Source organism: Barbus barbus (genome assembly GCF_936440315.1).
Source record: "Barbus barbus genome assembly, chromosome: 20".
Taxonomy (NCBI): Eukaryota; Metazoa; Chordata; class Actinopteri; order Cypriniformes; family Cyprinidae; genus Barbus; species Barbus barbus.
The window spans coordinates 21,558,735-21,582,935 of record NC_136748.1 but is presented as its reverse complement, the minus strand read 5'-3'; the positions used below and the strand labels follow the sequence as shown (position 1 = coordinate 21,582,935).

At 36.0% G+C, this 24,201-nt stretch overlaps 1 protein-coding gene across 1 annotated transcript in view; it reads right to left on the bottom strand.

Moving 5' to 3' along the window:
• LOC306885926 (VPS10 domain-containing receptor SorCS3-like) overlaps nucleotides 1–24,201 on the bottom strand; it is a gene marked incomplete at its 5' end in the record, with an annotated part of 60,396 nt that overhangs the window by 1,867 nt on the left and 34,328 nt on the right. Inside the window, 18 exons of the mRNA XM_079442748.1 lie at nucleotides 72–177; nucleotides 2,309–2,408; nucleotides 3,466–3,597; nucleotides 4,296–4,408; nucleotides 4,545–4,668; nucleotides 7,159–7,292; nucleotides 7,555–7,741; nucleotides 8,685–8,856; nucleotides 9,040–9,153; nucleotides 10,646–10,779; nucleotides 12,275–12,392; nucleotides 12,662–12,769; nucleotides 15,856–15,947; nucleotides 16,883–16,959; nucleotides 18,532–18,634; nucleotides 19,729–19,875; nucleotides 20,753–20,932; nucleotides 21,017–21,106. Coding sequence (XP_079298874.1) covers nucleotides 72–177; nucleotides 2,309–2,408; nucleotides 3,466–3,597; nucleotides 4,296–4,408; nucleotides 4,545–4,668; nucleotides 7,159–7,292; nucleotides 7,555–7,741; nucleotides 8,685–8,856; nucleotides 9,040–9,153; nucleotides 10,646–10,779; nucleotides 12,275–12,392; nucleotides 12,662–12,769; nucleotides 15,856–15,947; nucleotides 16,883–16,959; nucleotides 18,532–18,634; nucleotides 19,729–19,875; nucleotides 20,753–20,932; nucleotides 21,017–21,106 — 2,231 coding nt within the window. The remainder of the gene's footprint in view (nucleotides 1–71; nucleotides 178–2,308; nucleotides 2,409–3,465; nucleotides 3,598–4,295; nucleotides 4,409–4,544; nucleotides 4,669–7,158; nucleotides 7,293–7,554; nucleotides 7,742–8,684; nucleotides 8,857–9,039; nucleotides 9,154–10,645; nucleotides 10,780–12,274; nucleotides 12,393–12,661; nucleotides 12,770–15,855; nucleotides 15,948–16,882; nucleotides 16,960–18,531; nucleotides 18,635–19,728; nucleotides 19,876–20,752; nucleotides 20,933–21,016; nucleotides 21,107–24,201) is intronic.

Sequence of the window (24,201 nt, the reverse complement as noted above, 5' to 3'; positions counted from 1 at the left end):
CAAAATGACAGTGTGTAATTAGCCCAGATTTGCTAAGCAGAACTGAGAGATTTGGGAGAGGCAAGGTTTACCGTTTGAACTTGTAGATGAAGAGAATAGCCAATCCCACCAAACCCAGAGAAACCAATACCAGCATGGCAGAGCCACTGGGGAGAACACTGGAGTCCACCAGAGGTGCTGCAGGCAAAGTTACACAGCATAACTCAATGTCTCATCTCACAGTCTGTATATAAAAAGCATGCATGTATGCATTTGGATGATGACTCCAAAGTGACTTACATTGCATTCATTGCAAATTTTTATTACTTGCACTCCCTAGGAATCAAACCCTGACCTTGGCTTTACCAGTGCCATGTTTTATCTTTCTTTGTTCTCCAGTTATAGGAAGGCAAATGCATTCACAATGCTTTCTATGTGTTTTATTATCAATTGCATGTTCTTATAATAAATCAATCATGATCAATACTTCTCCAAAAATGTTTCTATATGACTTTTAATATATAAAATCCAAAATGGCTGCCTTTGTGTCACCATGCACATATCTATTTGCTAGGACAACTTTGCTGATTTTAATAAAATAACAGCAAGAATAAGTTAGTTATTGATATTAATAGTTATTGATATGATAAAATTCATAATTACTATGCCTTCTATTTCATATCTAAAAAAATCGGTGCTATATAGCATCAAAAGTGGTTCCCCTATGATTATGTGCCAAGAACCACTTTTAGTGCTATATAGCACCATATCTTTCAAGGTGCTATACAGCACCTTTGTCAAATGGTGCTATGCAGAACCATAAGAGGTGCCATATTGCATTGTATTTCTTAAACAACAATGGTGCTGAACAGCACCAACAGTGGTTCTTTGGCTGGTAAAGTGGCTTAACAGGTTCTTTGTACGGCAGTGGTGCTATATAGCACCTTAATCACCCCAAAGAACAACTGAAGAACCGCTGAAGAACTATACAGGAGCTTAACAGGTTCTGTATATGGTAGCGGTGCTATATAGCCCCTGAGTCATGCCAAAGAACCGCTGAAGAACCACTGAAGCACCAAGATTTGGCGCTATACAGCACCAAAAGTGGTTCCCCATATGATTACGAGCCAAAGAACCACTTTTAGTCCAATATAGCACAATTTGTTTAGTGTGTATTGTTTATGAAAATGAATCATATTGAAAATGTATCAAATATGATACAGACATATTTATTTTCATTAATTAATGTAATGCCCAATTCATAAAGTATTATACTCATTAAAATAAAAATGACCATCCAATCATTTAGGTAAACATAAATTTTAGAGATTTACCATGCTCTATCATTATTAATATCTCAGTGATTTTCACTATAGCTCTTGGTAACATTAATTTTATTTATGAATAAAAAAGGAATCATGACCAAAATGAAAATGCTTCAAAGATTTAAAATGCAGTCCAATAAATGATTCTAAATCTTATTATTTTGTCAGAATGATTATTGATAAATAGAAACAAAGGAAGAATATATTACTGTCATATATAATATTATATTACTGGTATATGTTATTGGTATAACAACAGCTAACTGCAAAAACAAAAAGTCTGTTGACCACAAATATCTTTGCTGTCTCTCAGACTGTGTCTGATGTGTGAGAGGCATATCCATTTCAGTAATTCTAAAAACTGTCTCACTCGTTCACTGCACACACACACACACACACACACACACACTGCAGTCCATCCTTCAGCCCTTTGAGGGTTGACGCATGATGATTGTGACCTTTCGGCAGAATGCAGGAGGCAATCTGAAACTTTTCCTGTTCGGAGCAATGAAGACAAATGGCCGTGTCTGAAAAGGGTAGAATTATATGTGGCAGAGAGACACTCTTTATGATCCTGTAATGTCATTTCCAACTCACTATATTGGTCATGCTAAGACAGGCTCCACATTATCAATATTAATTTAAAGTCCTGGGTGGAGTATCTGTTCTCTGGGATTTCTAGCACCAAGAGAAATTTGAGGGATTTGACACAATGGATCATCAGCAAAGTAATAATGTAGTGTACCTTATATAACCACAGAAGCATAAAGTCACCTCACATAACCACAGACAGCACTGTAATTTACCACAACGAGGCGGCAATTAAATGCAGAACACAATGCGGTAGACAGTTTAATGTAACTCAACCACAGACAGCAGTGCCAAACGAGTCCTATAACCACAGACAGAAGCAGTGCGATGCATGTGTGTATGCATTTTGGGTCATCGGAGAGCATGGATTTCTATTAAAATCTTAGGAATAGAAACTTGTATTCAGGTCTTACCCAGTGTGAGCTGAGACACAGACACAGTGACCTGTGTGTCAGGCTTCAGATCAAACTGGATCAGGTTCAGATTTAAAGCGTTCACAAAGACCTCCGACATCTGAAACAAGAGAATGATAATGGTAACCGGTGATGAGGAAAATGAGAGCTAAAGTAAAGAGATAAGTGGAAAAGCCTTGTTTTAATCTATCATATTATTTCATAAAAGATTTAATATTGCAATGTTACAACATTAAAGCAGTAAATGAGTGTAAATGATTTTCAATTAATAAAATTGTGGACATATACTACCATTCAAAAGTTTAAGATCGGTACGATTTATTTTTTAATTTATTGGGAAAAAAAAATACAGTAAAAGCAGTAATATTTTGAAATATTATCACAATTCAAAATGTAATTAATTACTGTAATGCAAATCTAAATTTCCAGCAGCCTTCTCAGCAGTCTTCAGTGTTACACGATCCTTCAGAATCATTCTGATTTGGTGCTCAAAAAACATGTAGAAGAAGTTGTGTAATATTTTATGCTTAATATTTATGTGGAAGCCATTTTTTCATGATTCTTTGATGAACAGCATTTATTTGAAACAAAATCTTAACTAAATGTTGCAACGGTCACTTTTAATCAATTTACTGCTTCCTTGCTTAAAAAAATGTGCCAATAACTAAAAAAACAAATACTGACCCCAAACACTTGAACGGTAGTCTATGTGTTGAGTTTATTAAAAAAATATTTATAAAGGCTGCAAAAAAGCTTTATTTTCATCACAATCTTTTGTAAGCCATTTTAAATGATCATACTTCATTTTTGGGAACCTGTAGGTCATAACCCTACATAAACTGAGAACGCGATAAAAAAAATACTGCTGGTTTTAGCATAAATTTGAATTATTGTCAAGTACAAAATTCTCTTTGTGGTTGCTGGACATTACAATTCAGCCCATGATATTTTTAAAGTAAGTGCATGTATTTTTCAGCAGGTTTATTCGCTAGTAATAAAGCCTATTTTTATTGCCACTATAATTTATTTAGCCATCAGAGAATCATAATAGGTTATTTTAACAGATTGTATCAATCATCAGACCTTGTCATTTGGGGGATCACAGCAAAGCATTTTGTTTCAATATGCGTGTGTGTGTGTGTGTGTGTGGTTCTCGCCTTATCAAGCTGTTCCTCTGTGTGTGATCTGAATGCCGACTGGTTTGTCTCGGGTAGGATAAAGAGCTCAGCAGTAGTTGGAGATCCAGGAAACACAGAGACCAACAGCTGGTCCTCAGGGAAGCCGCAAACCTGGAGAAAAACACATGGTAGTAACTATTAAATTAAACAAATTTTATCAGCATGCAATATTCATGATGGGATCTAATTCATGCGTAAAAGCTAGACAATCATTTCATGCCCGTTTGCACATTAATAATATTAATGTTTGCAATTCATAATAAGTCATTCCAGAGAATCTCAAGACGGTGGTAATATTTATGATATGATGTTGTGTAACCATATTGAAAGCACTCTGTTCAAGTTGAAAATCCAGAGGTATTGGGAGACCATTATATTTGTGCTTGAGCGACTCATTGTAATGGAGTTCTGTGGAGCAGTTCTTTGGCTCTGTTCTTTAATTGGCTGACTGGCTTTAGAGTCTCTCTGTTGCCGCATCAATATTCACTCTGAACTCCTGTGATTCATTCTCGCCAGTAGCACTACATTACCCCATCTCTCGCTTTCAGACTGAGGGGGAATCAGATGGATGCGTGAGAGCACGTAAAGCCTCTCAGCCAAACACGAACCTCGCAAGAGAGCCCAGAAAGAGCCATCAGGCTTTAAACCAGCAGCATATGAGAGAGAGGAAAGAGAATAGCTGAAGAGAGAGGAAGCGTGGTGAGCTATCAGCAGCCTTTCAAGAAATTTCATGAGTTCATTTCAGCAGTTCACTGACATGAACAGAGCACTCCAACAGGAACTGATGATGGACTTTAAGGTCGGTATACCTGAGAGAGCGTTGCCCTGACAACGCGCCCCACGTCCTGTCTCCATTCGGCAACGGACGGGTTGTGCTCTTCCAGGTTGGGAGAGAACGACAGCAGTAGAGAACGGAAGAAGTCTTGGAACGATAGGAAGAGAGATGAAGCTCTGCCAAAAATTCCTCTTAATTCTGAATATGTGTCTGTGAAACTAAAAATACCACATTCTGTATCTCAAAGAACACTGCAAAGTTCAGAACAACGGGAGGTCTTCACCTTTGACAGTGATGATTTTCACATCCTGTAGGACTGTGCCTCCCGCCGACACCTGTACGGTGACAGAGTTTGGTCCCTCTCGCGTGAACGTGTGTGAAACGCTTCCTTCCAGTGTGATCAGCGGCTAAAAACACACACATACAAGATGTTCAGAAACAGGAAAGCAAATCACAGCTCTGACTGATGTGTGAGTGGCAGAATCATTTATAGCAGAAACCAGTTATAGCCCTATATGGCCAAACTCCCGCTGTGTTTCACGGTTCAGTTGTCATGTTTTTGATCTCAGGGTTTTTTGTAGATATATTGGTCTTAAGGATCTTCATGCTTTTTCCTGGTATTTCTTAACAAGCCGCTCTGTTTGTGAGATTTACTTGTAATTTACGGAGAGCTTGCTGATGCAACTTTTGTGGTCCTTTTTTGTTTTGTTCTAGCACAAGATGGGCATGTTGGGCAGCAGCACTAAAATGGACTGATGTTTGTAAATTACATTTAAACATTAATATTCATTCAAAACAATGCGGTTACATTTTAACGCTGCCTTGTTTTCCGTGGAAATTAAAGTAGTGAATACGAAAATATTGCACTTTCAGTGTATAATGGGTTAAGTTAATGCATTTATTTCACTTAAATTATTTACAAGCAGATTTTCTAACATTGCTAACACATCGGAGGGTCTGCTTTTTGCCTGGGTGTGCTCTTTGTTGTATATTATTACTTTATTAAAAATGAAAAGCAACCACATACAAATACAGCTGGCTTATAGACAAACCTGGACTGCAAATCTGGGCACCATTTTTGCTGTTTGTCACACCCTAAATTAAACTAAAAGCCTGTATTTTATATAAAGGAGGAAGGTACACAGGGTGAAATGAACAGATAATATTATTACAATTATTTCACGTAGAAAATCTAAACTATTATAATGCAAAGCTTCTGTATAACTGAGTTTTAAAATGCTTTTAAATGACTCTATACTCTATGGCAGGTTTCCAGCAGGAAAATGCTCTAGAACTTAGATGCATAATCTTTAAAAGCTGCTCTGCCAATATTTTATGTCTTTCACCTCAGAAATGTTAAACAGACCTGAACTGAATGATCTCATAATTCAGTGATATTTGAAAGCATCATAAAATAGTGATTCATATGGCGATAATAACTGTTTAAATCCATCCTAATCTTTCATGACACAAGAAATCAGTATAATGAAGAAATCAGTCAAAATGAAGTCTGTGATTATCTTGAGATGAAACAAATGTAAAAACAAAATATGTCAGCAATATTAACACTATAGACTACTGTTCAAAAGTGTAGGGTTGGAAAGTTTTTTAATGTCTTTGAAAAAATTTCCTATGCTCACCATGGCTTTTTTTGATCAAAAATACAGTAAAAACAATAATATTGTGAAATATTAAAATTTAAATGATATGATTTCTATTTGAATATATTTTAGTCATTTATTCCTGTGATGCAAAGCCCTCCAGTCTTCAGTGTCACATTCTTCAGAAATCAAACTAATATGCCGATTTGCTACATTTGTGACCCTGGACCACAAAACCAGTCTTAAGTCGCTGGGGTATATTTGTAGCAATAGCCAAAAATACAATGTATGGGTCAAAATTTTCGATTTTTCTTTTATGCCAAAAATAATTAGGATATTAAGTATAGATCATGTTCCATGAAGATATTTTGTAAATTTATTTCCGTAAATATCTCAAAACTTCATTTTTGATTAGTAATATGCATTGCTAAGAACTTCATTTGACAATTTTCTCAACATTTAGATTTTTTTGCACCCTCAGATTGCAGATATTCAAATAGTTGTATCTCAGCCAAATATTGTCCTATCATAACAAACCATACATCAATGGAAAGATTATTTATTCAGCTTTCGTGTGATTTCTCAATTTTGAAAATTTGACACTTAAGACTGGTTTTGTGGTCCAGGGTCACATTTATTATTATCAGAGTTGAAAATGCTTGTGTAGCTTAATTCAGTATGGAAACCACAATACAATTTCCCCAGGATTCTTTGATGAACAAGTTAGAAATTACAACACTTATTTTAAGTATTTTGTAGCATTGTTTAGAAAAGATTTGTCCTTGCAGACTAAAGTATCAATTGCTTTGAAATAAAAAAAATCATAGTAACCCCAAACATTTCAACGGCCCAATAAAATCCTACCTTGTGACAAGCTATCTATAATAAAAATTCTATCTGGACTTTTTAACTTGGCCAAATTTCTAAGCTGGCAGCATTTTCCCCTTGTGTTTTCCTAGCTATACCTGGCATTAATCAAAAACCATTTTGACAGAGTTAGAATTCATTTATTGTTTTTCTTTTGGTAGCAGGTGTTCATACTGCAAAGGGGAAGAACACAGTGTCACAGTATCTTCCCCGCCAAAACGTGGCTTTGCTTTTTACTTATTTGACCCCAATCCAAATCCATTTTAGTAACAGGTTTACCAATCTGACCCTGGCAACCACAATATCTTTGGCAGAGCTCTTGTTTTGTTAGAGGTCAAAAGTAATACTGGAATAGCTGCCTAACCGATCTGGGCCTTTGGGCCACATGTGTGTATATAAATATATATATTATATACTCAGCGTTTGAACCTCTGTGCTGTTATTGAACCACCAGTAGAAGGTAGCAGTCCTGGGCTGACTGGGCCACAGCACTGCTGTCAAATTGGCCTCTTTTCCTCTGATGACGACCACTGGTGCCGAAAGAAAGATACGCTCCACGGGACCTAACATGACACATCGGACGTGATATCTCATCAGACACAATATGAAGTCAATAATGATCACATTTAGCACTGAACACAACAGCAATTTCTTCTTCTACACATCCTTCATTGAGAGCTGGTTCTGAAATAGATTGTCTAGATGTGCAGTCAGTGGCATAGAGGTAATTTAGTCTGACAGGACACAGTTTTTTATAGTGACGGCAGTGGCTTCTTATAGAGCATTCAAATTCTAAGGAATATATGCATGTGCTCATGTACATACTAGTGATGTGCAGACAGAGCGAGCTGCTGTCAGACCCATGACTGTTCTGAGCACGTGCGGTGACCCTGAATATCCCAGCGACCCTGTACGTGTGTGTGATGCAGTCACCAAGGCGACTTATATTGGAGTATGACACCGAGATGCCATCTCCAAAGTCCACATGGAGACTTGTAGACAGAGAGTCACCCTAAAGAAAAAGGCAAAAAGACAGGTATATTCTATGGTTTTGCATGTAAAGGCTTTGAAACTGGTTCTCAAACTGGGGTCCACAGATGGCAGGTGGTCTGATTAAAAAAAGAATAGACCTAAATACATAAAATGATAACAATAAATTAAACTGATTTACTGTTAGCATCAGTTTTATAATAAATTAATGCTCAGTTATTTGTCAGTGTACATTGCTGTTCAAAAATTTGGGGTCGGAATGATTTGGTCTCTAGAAGTCTCTTATATCAGCTGCATTTATTTGATCAAAAATACAGTAAAAGAGTAATATTGTGAAATATTATTACAGTGAATTTTTCTATTTTAATATATTGTCAAATGCAATATATTCCTGTTATGGAAAAGCTGAATTTTCAGGAACATTACTCCAGTCTTCAGTGTCACATGATCATTCTTGTTGATTTGGTGCTCAAGAAACATTTCTTATTATGATCAATGTTGAAAACAGTTGTGCTGCTTAATATTTTGGTAGAAACCATGATGCATTTTTTCCTGATTCTTTTATTTGAAATAGAAATCGTTTGTAACAAAATAAATGTCAATACTTTAACCTTTGATCAATTTAATGCTTTCGTGCTGTTTTAATTGAAAAAAAAAAAAAGAAATCTTACTGGCCCAAACTTTTGAAAGATGGTTTTTGCAAGTTCTTTTCTAACCCAGTTAATGAGTCTAGCTAATTTCACTGCCTATAAAATTATGGATTGGTGGCAGTGGCACAAGGCAAGATTGATGAAAAAAACATCGAATGAGACCCCTTTATGAGATTTAGGGTTTTGGTGGTTTGGAAATTTGGTTTACTCTCATACTTGGTCTGCCATCTTAAGAAGTTTGAGAACCACTAACCTAAAGCACAGCACCTTGTAATATGAAGGAATTTGTGTGCGTCTCTGCACCTGCTGACTTACATTTTGCAATGCTACTCTGAAGGTGATGTTGGTTCCCAGTACAGCAGTGAGCTGAGAGTTGATGGTGCTCAGCTGTAGGCCACTGGGTGCTATGGGTTTACACTGTTGCATTCTGGGACTCAGTGTATCCTTCAGACCCTCTCTACAGTTATTCAACAGCACTTTCCTGTACCTGCACCGACATACACAAAGACTTCAGAAAACACTCTCTGTTAGCAGCAGAAACAAAAAAGTGACATGCATTTAATACACAAACCCAAACACTCTTATGAAGGCTGTCACAAAGAGTCTCATTTTGCATGTATGGTTCATACTGCATTGTGTGTGCATCTGTGTATTTGTGAATGTGTGTTACCCTGTGCTGTTGCGGTAGCGCTGTCCATGGCTGCAGGTGTGTGCTGTTAAATTTACATCATACCAGAATGCAGGTGCACATTTTCCACTAGCCTGTCTCTCAAACCCATAATCACTGCAGGGGAAATCATAAAAACACATCAATTATTCAGTTTGGTTAAGCTCCTCTCTATGATGCAATAGAAGTCTACAGAGAAAGGTGGCTTGGATGCTGTATGGACTGCACTTTACATACATTGTAAAATAAATGTTTTTCAATGATTTCCTCAAACATCTTGGGAACCACTTTTTATATTTTTACTGTATTGTTCTTGTGTTGACTATACGAAAGCTTCCCACGCTTTCTGACAGATGTATTTATATGATTTTTCCTTGAATTTTCAAGTCGTTTGCTATAATGACTCATTGTTTTATAGCGATTGGACTTAAAAGAGTAACTTCCAGCCTAGGAAATATTCTAAATCCAAGCATTTTTTTTTTTTTTTTTTTATTATTTGAAAATGAATTAAAAGTTTACTCCATTATCTGCTTTATTTGATTAATTTCTAAAGATTAGTGCAACTTATTACACATCTATTGCCATATTATCTGTTGAATATTTCAGAAGTTAAAATCACCAAATTGCACTCGGAACATTGTTATTTTAGTATTATTTATATAATATTTATTAATATTTAGCTTATATTTTTTTATCATTTCAGTTTTCATTTCAATTGCTGTTTTATTTATTTTGTTATGTGCTTTTGTCATTATTATTATTTGGGTTTAAATTGTTTATAATTATTTTAGTTTTGTAACGTTAGTACTTCAACTTTAACGTCAACTTATTTCAGTAACATTTTAAAGTTAACATAAACAATTCTGACTTGGAATCAGGCTGTTTGAAGGTATTATGGTAAATGTAGAGCAGAATATGGGAAGTTGAGCAAACATTTTAGCAGCATGGTAGCCTTAAGTTGTGATTGGTTAGTGCATTTACAAGGTATAAACTGCTGTAGGGGATCAGGGCTAAACTCAGTAATACCAGCTCCTTCAGGCTAATCAGATCACTGCCACATTTATCATCCATTTAAATATTCATTACTTATTCATTTGGAGATAATTAATCATTTGACATTATGCTAATTTTGCGCTCCTCTCATTCATACGTGTAATTTGCCTAAGAGCAGATGACTCTAATAGAGCCTGTGTGCGGTACAAGGGAGATTTATGTCATCGTTATGATCAGCGCAGGAGTGTGTCTCCGTGTGCATCGGGGTGGGCTTGTAAAGACATCTCCATCAGTATAGCGATATGATTATGACAGACTGATGTAAAACCAGGTTTTTACCTTGCCACCTCAAGAGCAAGCTAATTTAATGCAGCGACGGCAACAGTATCATAAACTGCTCTGAAAAAAACAACAACTTACAAATGAAGGGAAAAATCTTGTTTTTTTTTTTACATTCAAATGACACTTAATTAATCTGTATAATCGGTTGGATACCTGCAGCTTTTGTTCTCTGCATGCAACAGTGAGTCCTTTGATCCGCAAGAGTCACTGTCACTCATTTCCTCCATTGGAAAAGCAGCTGCTCTGCATTTCCGTGTGTGTGCGTGTGACTCACCACTCAAAGTCATAGAGGGTGCAGATGCAGGGCTCAGCTGAAACAACTCGAGAATATTCCCGACCCAGAGTGCAGCGTGTGCCAGGCTTCCTCTTCATATACACCTGTCTCTCTCCCATCACACACACCTCACCCTAAAATGCACATGAATACTTCGTTAAATAACTTCAGTCAAAGTCACATGGAACAGTGTTAGTACAGTATTAGTATACTATTATAAAATGTATAAATATTTAGAATTAGCTTTTATTTAATATTTTAAGTTTTCATTAAAATTTGATTATTCTTTATTTGTTATTTATTTATTTATTTTTTGGACACATTTTATTTTAAGGTCCAATTCTCACTATTAGCAAACCATTATCTAACTTTTACCTCAATAAACTCCTAATTTGCTGCTTATTAATAGTTAGTAAGGTAGTTGTTAAGTTTAGGTATTGGTAGGATCAGGGATGTAGAATATGGTCATGCAGAATATGTGCTTTTTAATCATTAAATTTTATTTACCAATAACAATGTTGCTTGGAATCAGGCTGTCAAACATTTCTGTTTTTTTTATTAAAGCCTTAACAGTAAATGTAGTGTAGAATATGGGAAATGTATTGCAATGAAAGATGTGCACATAAATACCTATATATTCACAAATTCACACAGGAAGCAGGGCTGCCAGGTCTGTGAAACAAAACCAGCCCAATTGATCCTTTGCAAAGACCCATGCCCTTAGTTACTGTTGCTAAGTCCGACACGCCATGGCACTCTAACACCACTCATCATGTTCTCACGCAGTGAAAAATACATCGTGGAGCAAAGAGGAAGCTATAAATACTGTTTTGTGGCTCTTTAATGTGTCGTGACAAATCACTGTAGCACCTCAGTTCAAGCGGCACATGAACTGATCTTCTCTTCCTCTTTACTAGTAATATCATGAAATAAACATGAATGAATATCAGAAGGTATCTTATTTTAACTGTGGAAAGACATCAATACACACCATTTTTCAAGTTCAAGTCCACCAATGTTAATCTACTTTCCTGTCTGGTTTGTTTGTCGGACAAAATGGTAGATTCTGCGTTATGATTGGTCAGATCGCCTGTCAATCAAGCTCCCGGAAAAGTGTAAATTACTGTTCAAAACTAGCCAAAACACATTTTTTATGTGGTTTTTCACTCCGTTGGCAGTCTCCTCTGTCAAAATAGCTTTTGTGAAGAACTCAAGAGCTCAAGTATGGACATGTTTTCCCCCAAAAAACTTTTCTAGTTACTTCTGCTTAGCTTAGGATGGATACAGTAGTTAGTACGAATTTTAGAAAACATATCGTGCTTCCCAGGAAACAGATTTGACATGCAATAGATGCTGACTCTGAAACTCCGTAAAACCACAAGTCAAGGCTGACGGACAACATGTCACCAATATTATGTGCCGAGATCTGTTGCAAAATCCATTACGACTCCATTAATTTCCATTCTGCTTGGGCATGTTACCCCAGAGGTGAAAATAAACTCCCGTGCCGCCCTAATTAATAGCGAATTCAGTGGCAAAAGAAACTCATGTTGAATGTTGAGTGAGGGAATTAGTGCTTTGCTGTTGAGACCGAACAGTAAGGCGTGCTGATAAATGTGAGGTGACAACCTTGTTATGCAGGTGCCACATCTGAAAGTCTCCGTCTGTGCATTTCCGCCCAAACAGGGAGCTGTAGTCAATCTTTATCAGCTGCCAGTCGGAGTGGTAACTAAAGTGCCCGAAGAATCTAGGAGGATAGAGATGCTTAAGCACAACAGGATTGGTTTGCTTTTACATTCTTTACAATTGCTAATGGATTGCTATGGCAAATCCGAGAAGGAAGTGTCAGTGCTATCAGTACAAGTAAGTGTGAGGATCATAGTCCAGGCATGCAGATAAGCAAATGAAAAGATTTAATCTGATAATAATGATCCAAGTAAGTGAAGGTTCATTGCTGACACCTCCTGGACCATTTAGATCAGTGTGGCTGAGAAGATGAGGTGAAATGATTCTTACGTAATGATGCGATTCTCAGTCTCCGTAGTCATCAAAACCCCGTCGACAAATAGGGGTGTAGACGAAAAGCTGAGTTTGTCCCACTGCCGACCTTCATCCAAACTAATCCTAGACACACATACATTTCACAAATCATTTCACTGGCAAAGTACATTAGGTTCATATTCTGATTAATATCCTGTACAATGCACATTTGACAAAGACATAAAAATAGAAGATGCATTTGTTCAGTCATCCGAGAATATTTAGCGGATCCACAAAAACAAGTCATTGTGGAGTCACTGCATTAACATGTAATGTGGGCTACATCTGCATAATTACATTAAAATCAAATCTAATATATACTCATTGAAAAATATCAAGACAAAATTATTCACCATACCCCACTTGTGTTTACATTACCCTCTAATCATTATTAGTCATGTAAAATGCATATTACGTCTCATTACACATTCAGTCTACTTTGCATTTCACTGTTCTTTTGTTGCATCTCTTTATTCTACTTTATTTCTGTCCTTTGCATTATTTTGCCTGAAGTAAGTGGCCCCTCAGTGTGTTTTGTTGTTGTTTTTGTTTTTAGATTTTGTTCTTTCTATGAATGCCTTGTATTTGAAAGCACCTGCTCGTGTCCATTTGTATTTAGAGCCCTTCTGTTTGCCTTGTTCTGTGAGCACTGAATGTTTAACCTGAACTTACTGGTTAGTCATAATTGTGTTTTGGGGATCTTCATTTAGATTAAGATCATTTCAGTATAATTTGGTCATTTTTTCATATGAACTTTTAGTAACCAACTGCAACTCTCTCACATTGCTGAGTCGGCTGATTCTTTAAAATGATAAATTAATACTTTTATTCACCAAGGATGCAATAAATTGATCAACAGTGACAGTAAAGTAATTTTTTGTTACAAAAGTTTTTGATTTATTTATTTTTTTAATAAATGCTGTTCTTTTGAACTTTCTATTAATCCTTTCTATTAAACCAAATCAGCATATTAGAATAATTTCTATAGGATAATGTGTGATTTCTGAAGGATCAAGTTTACAATTTATAATACATTAAAACAGAAAACTGTTATATTTCAAAATATTACTGTTTTACTCTACTTTGATCAAATAAATGCAGCCATGGTGAGCATATGAGACTTCTTTCAAAAACATGAAAAATCTTGGTAGTGTCTTTCACAATGCTTTTAAAAGTTTACTTTTCTCGGTATTATTGTTTCTAACAGACATAACAGTCTCTTTCTGGTTAAGTGTTTATGTTGTTGTAGATATGGGTCAAAGTCACCCGAGTTGATGGCCGAGCACCCGCACACACATCTGACTCTTGTTCTAACAGCAACCCACAGGAGGACACAAATTATCTTCCGCAGCCTAATTGATCCTGACAACATTTCAGAGCTTAGCACATCAAAGCCGCGTGTGTGACGTGGCAGGAACAACATGTGAATGGAAGCCCACCGAATCTCACCTCTGCTTCAAACCTTAACCCCCCCCAACATAAACATAAAAGCCCTGGCAAACACAGCCACCTGCACTACAAAGCCATGACAGGCACTTTCGCTGAAAGGATTCCAAATGTTTGATATGATAAGACCTTTTGCCTGCTGTTTATATCTGCCAGTCCTCAAATCAAAGCTGACGTTTAAGCATGAGGGCAACTTCAAAAACTTAGGCTGCATAAAAAAAATCCAAAAAGTTTGAGATAAACTGCAGTGAACTCAATCAAACATGCATAATCTCTTCTGTTCTGTTTTACAAACATTTCACGAGTTCACACTTACATATATTAAGCACGAGTAAGGTAATGCGTATTTGGCGAGTATGGTAATGCGTAGTTGGCGTGCTGTCCCGGGGAAGGGCTCCGATCTCGGGAATGGCCCGAACCCAGAGTGCCCCCCTATAGTGTGGTGAGAACTCCATTGATACTTTTGAGTGGAGAAGGGGCGGTGGAGGGATGCTGATTAACCGTCAAATGAATAGAGGTATGTCAGCTGTATTTATATCCATGCATTGATTGACTTGAGTGCGTACCACTTGTGTTTAATTAGGCTAAGTATCTGATGTGCTCCTCCCGAACATCATATAATGTGTCAAGTCAAGTCACCTTTATTTTTAGAGCACTTTATACAACACAGATTGTTTCAAAGCAACTTCACAGTATTAAAAAAGCAAAAGTAATCGACTCAGTGATGCAAACTTTAAGATTAGCTGTGTAAAAGTTAAATTCAGTGATAGGCAGCTCTACTCAAGTAGTGTAGTTATTCAACTCCAGTCAGTAAATGGTGATTCAGTTCAATTCAGTAAGTGTCGATGTTGCAAAATACGAAGCTATAAAGGCAAGGCAAGTTTATTTATATAGCACATTTCATACGCAATGGTAATTCAAAGTGCTTTACATAAAAGAAAGTGAAATAGTCATTAAAAATAATAATCACAGCAATTAAAAACACAGGGAATTAAAAAAATGATAAAAACAAGGAATTTTAAAATTATATAGAAATTTATTTAAAATGAATTTAAAACAGTTAAGAATAGAAAATTCATTAAATTCATTCACAAAATAAAATACAGTTCAGTCAGTTCGGATGTAGCACAGTGCTCATTCAACAAATACACAGCTAAATAGATTCGTTTTGAGTCTGGATTTAAATGTGGCTAATGTTTTAGCACATCTGATCTCTTCTGGAAGCTGGTTCCAACTGAGGGCGGCATAATAGCTAAAAGCGGACTCCCCTTGTTTTGTGTGAACCCTTGGTGTTTCTAACTGACTTGATCCTAATGATCTGAGTGGTCTGTTAGGTTTATATTCAGTGAGCATATCTGCAATAAAGCAGCTCTACAGAATACAATAGTGGCATTATTTACTCAGTTCAGTTCACGTTTTGTTCTTATCTGCGTTAGTTCTATCAAATCTACTATGTTTGTATATTAAGTGTCTTTTAAACCACTTCTAAGCAAACAAAGGGCAACAGTGGCAAGGTGACAGAAATGAGGAAACAAATCTTGTGAGAAACCAGGCTCAGTCAGAGGATTATAGTTCTCCTCTGGCCTAAATGGATGAACACAATGTAAAATTGATTCCAGACTGCATCACAAATCAGATTTGTGGACTGATGCTATTCAATAAAATCTGTAAGGCAGTGCATTTATGAATATGCATTTTTAAGGATAAAAAGCATTTTGTCTTACCATAAATGGCGTGTTGGTACAGCAGATTGTGTAACAGCTAATAAAGCCCCTCCGTGGTCCAAAAACCAGACACTGTGCTCCTCCTCAAAAATCTAAAAAGTGTTTACAGAGTCAAAAACCTACAAGGTACTTTAGCATCCTGTCTCTTTGTGTTTCTCATGTTTCTTTTAGTTTCAGTTCTTTTGAGTGGTGATCAGAAACAGGGTTCTTGTAATCTTAAAGGATTAGTTCACTTCCAAAATAAACATTTCTTGATAATTTAGTCAGCCCCATGCCATCCAAGATGTTCATGTCTTTCTTTCTTTCTTTCGGTCAAAAAGAAATTCAGGTTTTTGAGGAAAACATTCTAGGATTTTTCTCAACATAGTGGACTTCAATGGGGATAAATGGGTTGAAGGTCCAAATTGCAGTTTCAATGAAGCTTTAAAGGGCTCTGCTACACATCACATTGGAAACATCACGCATGGTTAGTTCTTCTTTTGTGTACTCCAGTTAAAAAAGGTAGGGCGCAAAAATCCATCTCATTTTCTCCTCCAACTTCAAAATTGTCAGACATCATTGTTTTAGATTTTTTGTAAAGGGCATTTGACATTTTTCTTTGTAAACATTGGGTTGGTACGTCTGCCTATATCACACATGACCTTTCTAATGTGAAAATGCGTGACGTCAAACTAGTGTAAGACGAGTATTTGTTGTTAAAAAGTGTATACATTTTTATTTTTATTTTTAGAAAATGGGCGATCATTTCGCTTGAAAATATTCTCATTCTTCGCTGGGATCATGTAGATTCCTTTGAAGTTGCATTGAAACTATAATTTGGACCTTCAGCCTATTGATCCCCATTGAAGTCCATTATATGGAATATTTTCCTCAAAAACCTTAATTTCTTTTCGACTGAAGAAAGAAAGAATCGGATGACATGGGGGTGAATAAATTATCAGTCAATTTTTATGCTGAAAGTGAACTAATCCTTTAAGACTACACTACAGTCCATGCTTAACAAGATGTGAGCAGGTGAGTGGTTTACCTGTCTCCATGTGTTGCCGGCATCAGAGGAGATGAACATTCCTGTATTAGAGAAGGAAAGCTCTGGCCCAATGTTTCCTGAGAGAGAAAACACTACTGTAACTCTCACAGACAGATTATTATTCCAATGCATATACTGGAGATATATTGGTGGATGAGATTTGATTCTATCACAGTTTATTACAATAGAATAAAACAGAAAATAATCCCTGCTGGTAAAAACAAACAAACAAACAAACAAACAAAAAAAAATGAAAAAGAGGTATGTGCTGTTAAGTATATGCACTACAAAGGCAAACTATTAGATTTAAATCACATATTTAATCAGTAATTAATTGAAAAAAAAAAAAACACACATGGAAATTGCTTCCATCAGTAGCAGTTTAAATAATTGTATTTTATACTGTCACTGTACCAAAGCAAACTGTGTCTTTAAAAAATATTAATTTTACTGCATATCTGAAATAAAAAAAAAATTCCAAAAGAAAAAAGAACAGAATAGCTTTAATACAAAATTATAAAACAATCGCTAGTAATCTCAGATTTCAGACCAGTCTTTAGACAGCATATAAAATATATATATGAATATAAAAAAATTTGTATTTCATTAACATTTAATTGAAGAACCCCCCCCCCCCTCGAATATTTTGTGCCCCCTTTGCAGCCCCCATAGGGGGTTCTTGGATTTCTATTTATAAATTAATTAAAGGGACAGTTCACCCAAAAATAAAAATTCTGTCATCATTTACTCACCCTCAAGTAGTTCCAAGCCTGTATGAATGTCTTTGTTCTGCTGAACACAAAGGAAGATATTCTGAAGAATGTGGGCAAACAGAGCAGTTCTGGGGCACCATTGACTTCCATAGTATTTTTGTTTTCCTACTATGGAAGTCAAAACAGCCTGGTTACAAACTTCCTTCAAAATATCTTCTTTTGTGTTCGGCAGAACAAAGAAATTCATACAGGCTTGGAACTACTTGAGGGTATGATTGAGTAAATGATGACAGAATTTTCATTTTTGGGTGAACTATCCCTTTAAGGGGGTCCAGTTTGAAAATCCTTTGTCTACGAGACCCGATTTAAGTAATTTAGGTTAACACAATTGTGTAGTTAAACGGCACAGCAATATAATTTTAAATCTATAATTTCCTGATAAATTCCTGGTTAACATTGTCTGGTGTGTACGAGTGCCCTCAAAGACCACAATCATCATGATACCTGATGAAGAATGTTTCTGAGCATGGGAAAGTGATAGCGGAATAGCTGTCGGACATGACAGGCAATTATGAATGTGGAAGACACCGGTCATATTCTGCGTGCTCTACATGGCTAACTTTTTGAGCGTGCATCTATCTAGTTTCATGCAGGAAGCTATTTGGGCTTGAGTTTTGAAGATAACTTTATAATGAGTCTGACAAGCAAAAGAACAGAGTGAAATGAGTTTTTGTTCCAATCATGCCAAACTCTGCAGCAGAAAAACACAAAGATGTAACAAATTGAAAGCCGTGATTTGGCCACTCAAACTCCATCTGCATTTAAAAGCATGCACATTTACATCCATTCTTCACTCTAATTTATCAGAAACTCCTGGGGGACTCAAGATGCCACAAGCTTAAAAACAATAATGAAGTGGCACAGCTACACACACACCTGTGGCCACTATAATCCCTGGAGCGGAGTGTTTGGTGGAGATGGTGTCAGGTGTATAGGGGTTTTCAGACATCTGCAGGTGAAGGTGCAGGGAGCACGACGGCTGAAAATTAGAACATTACACAGTATTAAATTATATTTCAGTACATTTACATCTATCTACATAATCTCTGCATCAACCGACTGTAGCATCAGCTTTCAAAAGCCGGGCAAATGAATCCGCTTCGGATCTCCTCTGATTTTTAGTATCCCTTCAATTAGTGTGACCCAATTTTTTTGGAAAACGAAAAATCTAATCTTTGATTTCAGAGCTTCAGAAAATCAATGCAATTATGGCAATTAGAATTCAGTGTCAATACAGTGTCAAAAATCAGTACAGTTAAATGCAATCAACCACCTAGTGATTCACAACTAATTGCATATGCAAGTAAGCAGCAAACTTTTGTTCTGTGTACAAGCATCTGAATTCTTGTACCAGCGGTTGTTTAAAGTTGGTAATAAGTCCCAAAATACCCAAAAGCACAAGGACCGTAACAAAAAAAAACTTGTTTCATCTTGTCTTTCTAAAGAATGACAACAGGTGTGCAAACACTGAACCCAGTCTTTTGGTGCAGCAGAAAAAAAAAGTAATTAAGACTTTCTGAGATCTGCTGATAAATGGACTCCAGTTGTTCAGTGTATGTCCTAATTGAAATCACCAATCTTCCAGAACAGTGTAAAACATCAGTGAAAGTCATTGCAAAGATACAGAGAAGGTACTGTGTCTTAATCAAACCATCAGAAAGCACTGAATTCAGAGCTATTGTGTGGTAGCTGGCGGTTCACCCTCATTTCACTGTGAGACTAAAGAAGTTCCTCTCTGCGGAGCTCCACTGTAAAAATGCATCAAACGAAAAGCGTGTCAACACTGTAATGTCTTGTTTTCGTCTGACCATAGTTAAGTAGATGTGTCTGAGTGTAATGTAATGAATATAATGGGTGTAACTGGATCTGATGGAGTGCTTGTGGTCAAGAAACGTGGGTGTGGCTGTGCTTGAAGTGGGTGTGTCACTGTAATAGGATCAACATTATTTATAGTTGTTTTATGTTAAATAGTATTCCACCTACTTTGATGTTGGTGATCTATGCCTTTTTGGCAATGTCCTCATGACTAGTAGGAAATATATATCTGGTTGAGTTAATTCCAGTGGCTCTCACCAGGTTGCAGTTGATGTCATGTCCTGTGGTGTCTTTTGTCGGAGGCTGTAGTAAGCTCCATGTCTGGCCTTTGTTGTAGGTGATATACGTTCTCATCTGTGCGTCGTCTTTCTTATTGGCTATGATCAGTCCACTGACACCCACCACCTTTACAAGACAAAAGTGATCTGAACTCAAATACTTGGATTTCCTTGTTTTTGTATGTTCATAATATATTAATAATAATAATATTAATAATAATGTATTATTATTTATCATTAATTTATTATTGATTATTTACTAATGTATTATTATTACTATTATACAGATTATCATAAAAATATTATCATTGTTTTTTAATTACATATATTAGTTTGTGTTCTGCTAAATTATTATTTTATATCAATTATATAATAATAATAATAATAATAATAATAAATACGTACATTATTCTTACCATGGTTATTATTATTATTTAATTATATTTTATTATTTGTTACTATTATTATTATTATTATTATTAAAATGCACTTCTTTTATTTATTATTATATAATTTGTATAATAATAATAATAATATTCTTAGTATGATTATTACTGTCAGTAAGATCATTATTATAAAAAATTATCAGTACTTTTATCTTTTTTTTCTTTTATTTTTTTACAATTACAGATATTTGTGTTCTTTGAAGCGATGGAAAAGAGGAGAACGAAAGGATATCAGGTTCTACATTATTGCAGATAAGCCTCATTTCTCTTTGCATTTTTGCTTACACTTCATTTTCTGGATGTTTTCAGTTGTTCTAATTATCAGATTTTCTTCTTCTCTTTGTATTCTTAGTGTTTAATGGCATAACTTCAAACACTGCTATATTGTGCTGCATTGCACTGTTCCCTGTTCTACTTTCAAAAATTCCTGGAGAAAGCCATACTAATTACCAAAGTTTTCCTAATTGCACACAACATGTATTTGTGAACATTCAAGGTGGTCGACTTCTTAAACCTAATTGGCGAGCACCATCAGGCCATTCAATCATATTTGCAGACCTTGTAGACATCCACAATGAGGTTTCCTGCGAGGCCACGGGAGGTACGGAGGTTTGGGAGCGAGCGAGTGAAGTAGACTCCAGGTGTGTCAGAGATGTACAGACTGTAGGTGTCATTTTCGTTCCACTCCTGCACTGCTGCCAGCACTTGCCCCTCATCTGTACTGACAATGTGCATGTCCTGCACGGAGAATAGCTGTTAGAGCCACATGCATTTCATCTGATAACTTATGTGTGACAGCTAGTGCTGTGTCATGTATCTTACTTTGGGTAGACAGTATTTAGGGAGCTGTATGGTCCTGAAGAGCCCTCGCTGATAGGACACAAAGTATGTAGTTCTTCCTGCTGTGGTTAACTGATACACACACACAAGTCAGACAAAGCACAGTTACAAGAATTTACAACAGATCAGCACTTCACACCAATCAGAACTCATGTTTGCTTGTCTATTATAGAGGCTTTCCATTGCTCATAATCCGCTGTTTCAGCATCTCAGAGCGGCTGGGATAACAGTAAATGCAGTGAACTCCATCTCTGCATTGCTGTGAGAATCTGGGAACACACTGAACGCCATTCACATCATTTTTGTGGACAGATAATTATAGCAGTTCACTAAATTAGTAATGAAACACTGAAAATTAACCAAAAAACACAGTTTTCTGCCAAAATAAAAACTAGAGCTGTCATTTTACACTGTAGTGCAAAGTAATATACAGTCGTGGTCAGAATTATTACACCCTTGGTAAATATGATCAAAGAAGGTTCTGAAAATAAACCTGCATTATTAATCCTTTTTATCTTTTATAAAAAATAAAAATAAAAAAAATCACAAAAATCTAACCTTTCAATAAACTAAAACAATTGAAAATGGGGGAAAATTTCATTATGAAATAAATGTTTTTCTCAAATACACGTAGGGCACAATTATTGGTATCCCTAGAAATTCTTATGAGTAAAATATCTCTGAAGTATATTCCCATTCAAATTTACAATTCTGAGCACTCCAGGGGGATTATGAACATGAAATTATCCAGCCATGGCTTCCTGTTTCACAGAAATATAAATAGGAGGGAAAACAAAGTCCAAATTCCCTTAATCATCCATCACAATCAGAAAAAACAAAGAATATATTTCTGATGTGCAGCAAAAGATAATTGAGCTTCACAAATTAGTGAAGTGGTTTTAAGAAAAGAGCTAGAGCAGTGAAAATTCCCATTTCCACCATCAGGGCAATAATTAAGAATTTCCAATAAACAGAAAATTTTATGAATCTGCATGGAAGATGACGTGTCTATATCATCCTAATGCACGGTAAGGAGGAGAATTTGAGTGGTCAAAGACTCTTCAAGGACCACAGCTGGAGAATTGTAGAGAAAGGTTGAGTTTCGTGGGTCAGAAAACCTTAAAAAGAAATTGTCAAACAACACCTACATCACGTTGTTTGGGAGGGTTTCAAGAAAAATTCTCCTAGCTCATCCAAAAACAAATCTCCAGCATATTCAGTTGTCAGACATGACTGGAACTTCAAATGGGACTGGCTTCTATGGTCAGATGAAACTAAAAAAATAGCTTTTTAGCAGCAAACACTCAAGATGGTTGGATAAAAAGTACCCCATGTGTTTGCATCTTCCAACCGGACAACAATCCAAACACAAACCTCAAAAACAACACAAAAATGGGTCACTGGGCACAAAACCAAGCTTCTGCTATGGCCATTCTGACCTGAACCCTGTAGAAAATGAGTGAGGTGAACTGAAGAGAAGAAGCACCGTCATGGAGCTGTGAATCTGAAGGATCTGGAGAGATTCTGGATGAAGGAATGGTCTCTGATCTCTTGTCAGGTGTTCTCCAACCTCATCAGCCATTATCGGAGAAAATGTAGAGCTGTTAAACTGGCAAATGGAGGTTTCAAAAAGTATTGAATAAAAGGGTGACGTTAATTGTGGCCAATGTGTATTAGAGAAAAACATTTTTTTCATAATGATATTTCCTCCCATTTTAAATTCTTATTCTCCAATGAAAGATTAGATTTTTGTTAATTTTTTAAATAAAAGATCAAAAGGATTAACACTGCAGATGAATTTTCACAGCCTTCTTTGATCATATTTACCAAGGGTGCCAATAATTCCGACCACGACGGTATATATAATTTTTTACTTTGGTTCAATGAATAGAATTACAATAGAAATAATAATATGATTATATCAATATTAATATTGATATAATTATATAAGTAGATGAAGAAGAAGAAGAAGAAGAAAAAAAATTGTAATAATAAAATAAAATAATAATGCATTTAACATGTATTTGGCCTGAGGAATCTCAACTTTTGAAATTTTTCTTATCAACTAAGGTTCAGTTGATAAGAAAAAAAAAGAAAAAAAAAGATATATATATATATATAAAAAAAAAATTATCATCCCATTTTTGTTGCAATTTTTCCCTGGGCTATCATTATAATTGTGATAAAAATCAATATTTTAAGCAATTGTATTGACGTTTCCAGTATTGTAACAACATCCTTTCCATATTTATTTATTTTTTATGTTTATTTCAGGGTTTACTATCCTTGTGGAGTTCAATTTACATACACACTTATAACCCAGCTATAGTACTGTCAGGGGGGAAAGGGGAACTTTGTATAAGTACACAATGCTTGATCAAATATTTGAAGGATCCATATCGACCAATTGCAACCTGATTAACATATACACATGTTGAATGAAGCCAAGATGCAATCACATTATCTAGTTCTCTTAGTCCAACTTCACAAAAATCCAAAAAAAGAATTTTGGTTGCAATCTATTATTTTGGTCAGACTGAAATCGAATTTTTAAAGTGCAATGTAAATGTATTGAACATTGGCAAGACCTGACCCACACACACGCACATGTTGTACACACTCTTATCAAGTAGATTGTAGCTATTAGGCTGTAAACATAGTGCATTAAAGCTCTAATGCTTCGATTGATCCAGTGTCAATAGAGCTTGGATGTCCAAAGAATGAGGCAGTGTGTGTGTGTGTGTGTGTGTGTCCACTTTTACAGGGTGAGGATGGTGCTACACTGTGTTTTTCCTGCGAGAGGTGTGGGGTGTCAGACAGTCTCTTGTTCCTGCGCTTTTTGAATCAATAACCTCATTATTCTCTGTCAACTCAAATCCAACAGCTTCAAGCTACAAAAGTCAAAAGAAAGTCGCTTGTATTGACAGAGGAGGGTCCAGGTTTGGGATTCTCACTCAAAACCGTGTCCTGTCCTCCCCTGGCCCGCTGTTAAAGATGGAGAGGCCGATTTCAATGTTTATCACTCACTTACACGCCACTGACAAGAGATAAAAGGAGGGCTATAAAAAGAATCAGACTGAGATTATTGTGACACACACACATACACACACATTTTTGGTATCTCCCACATCAATCTAAATCACAAACGCTTATGCACTTTATGAAAC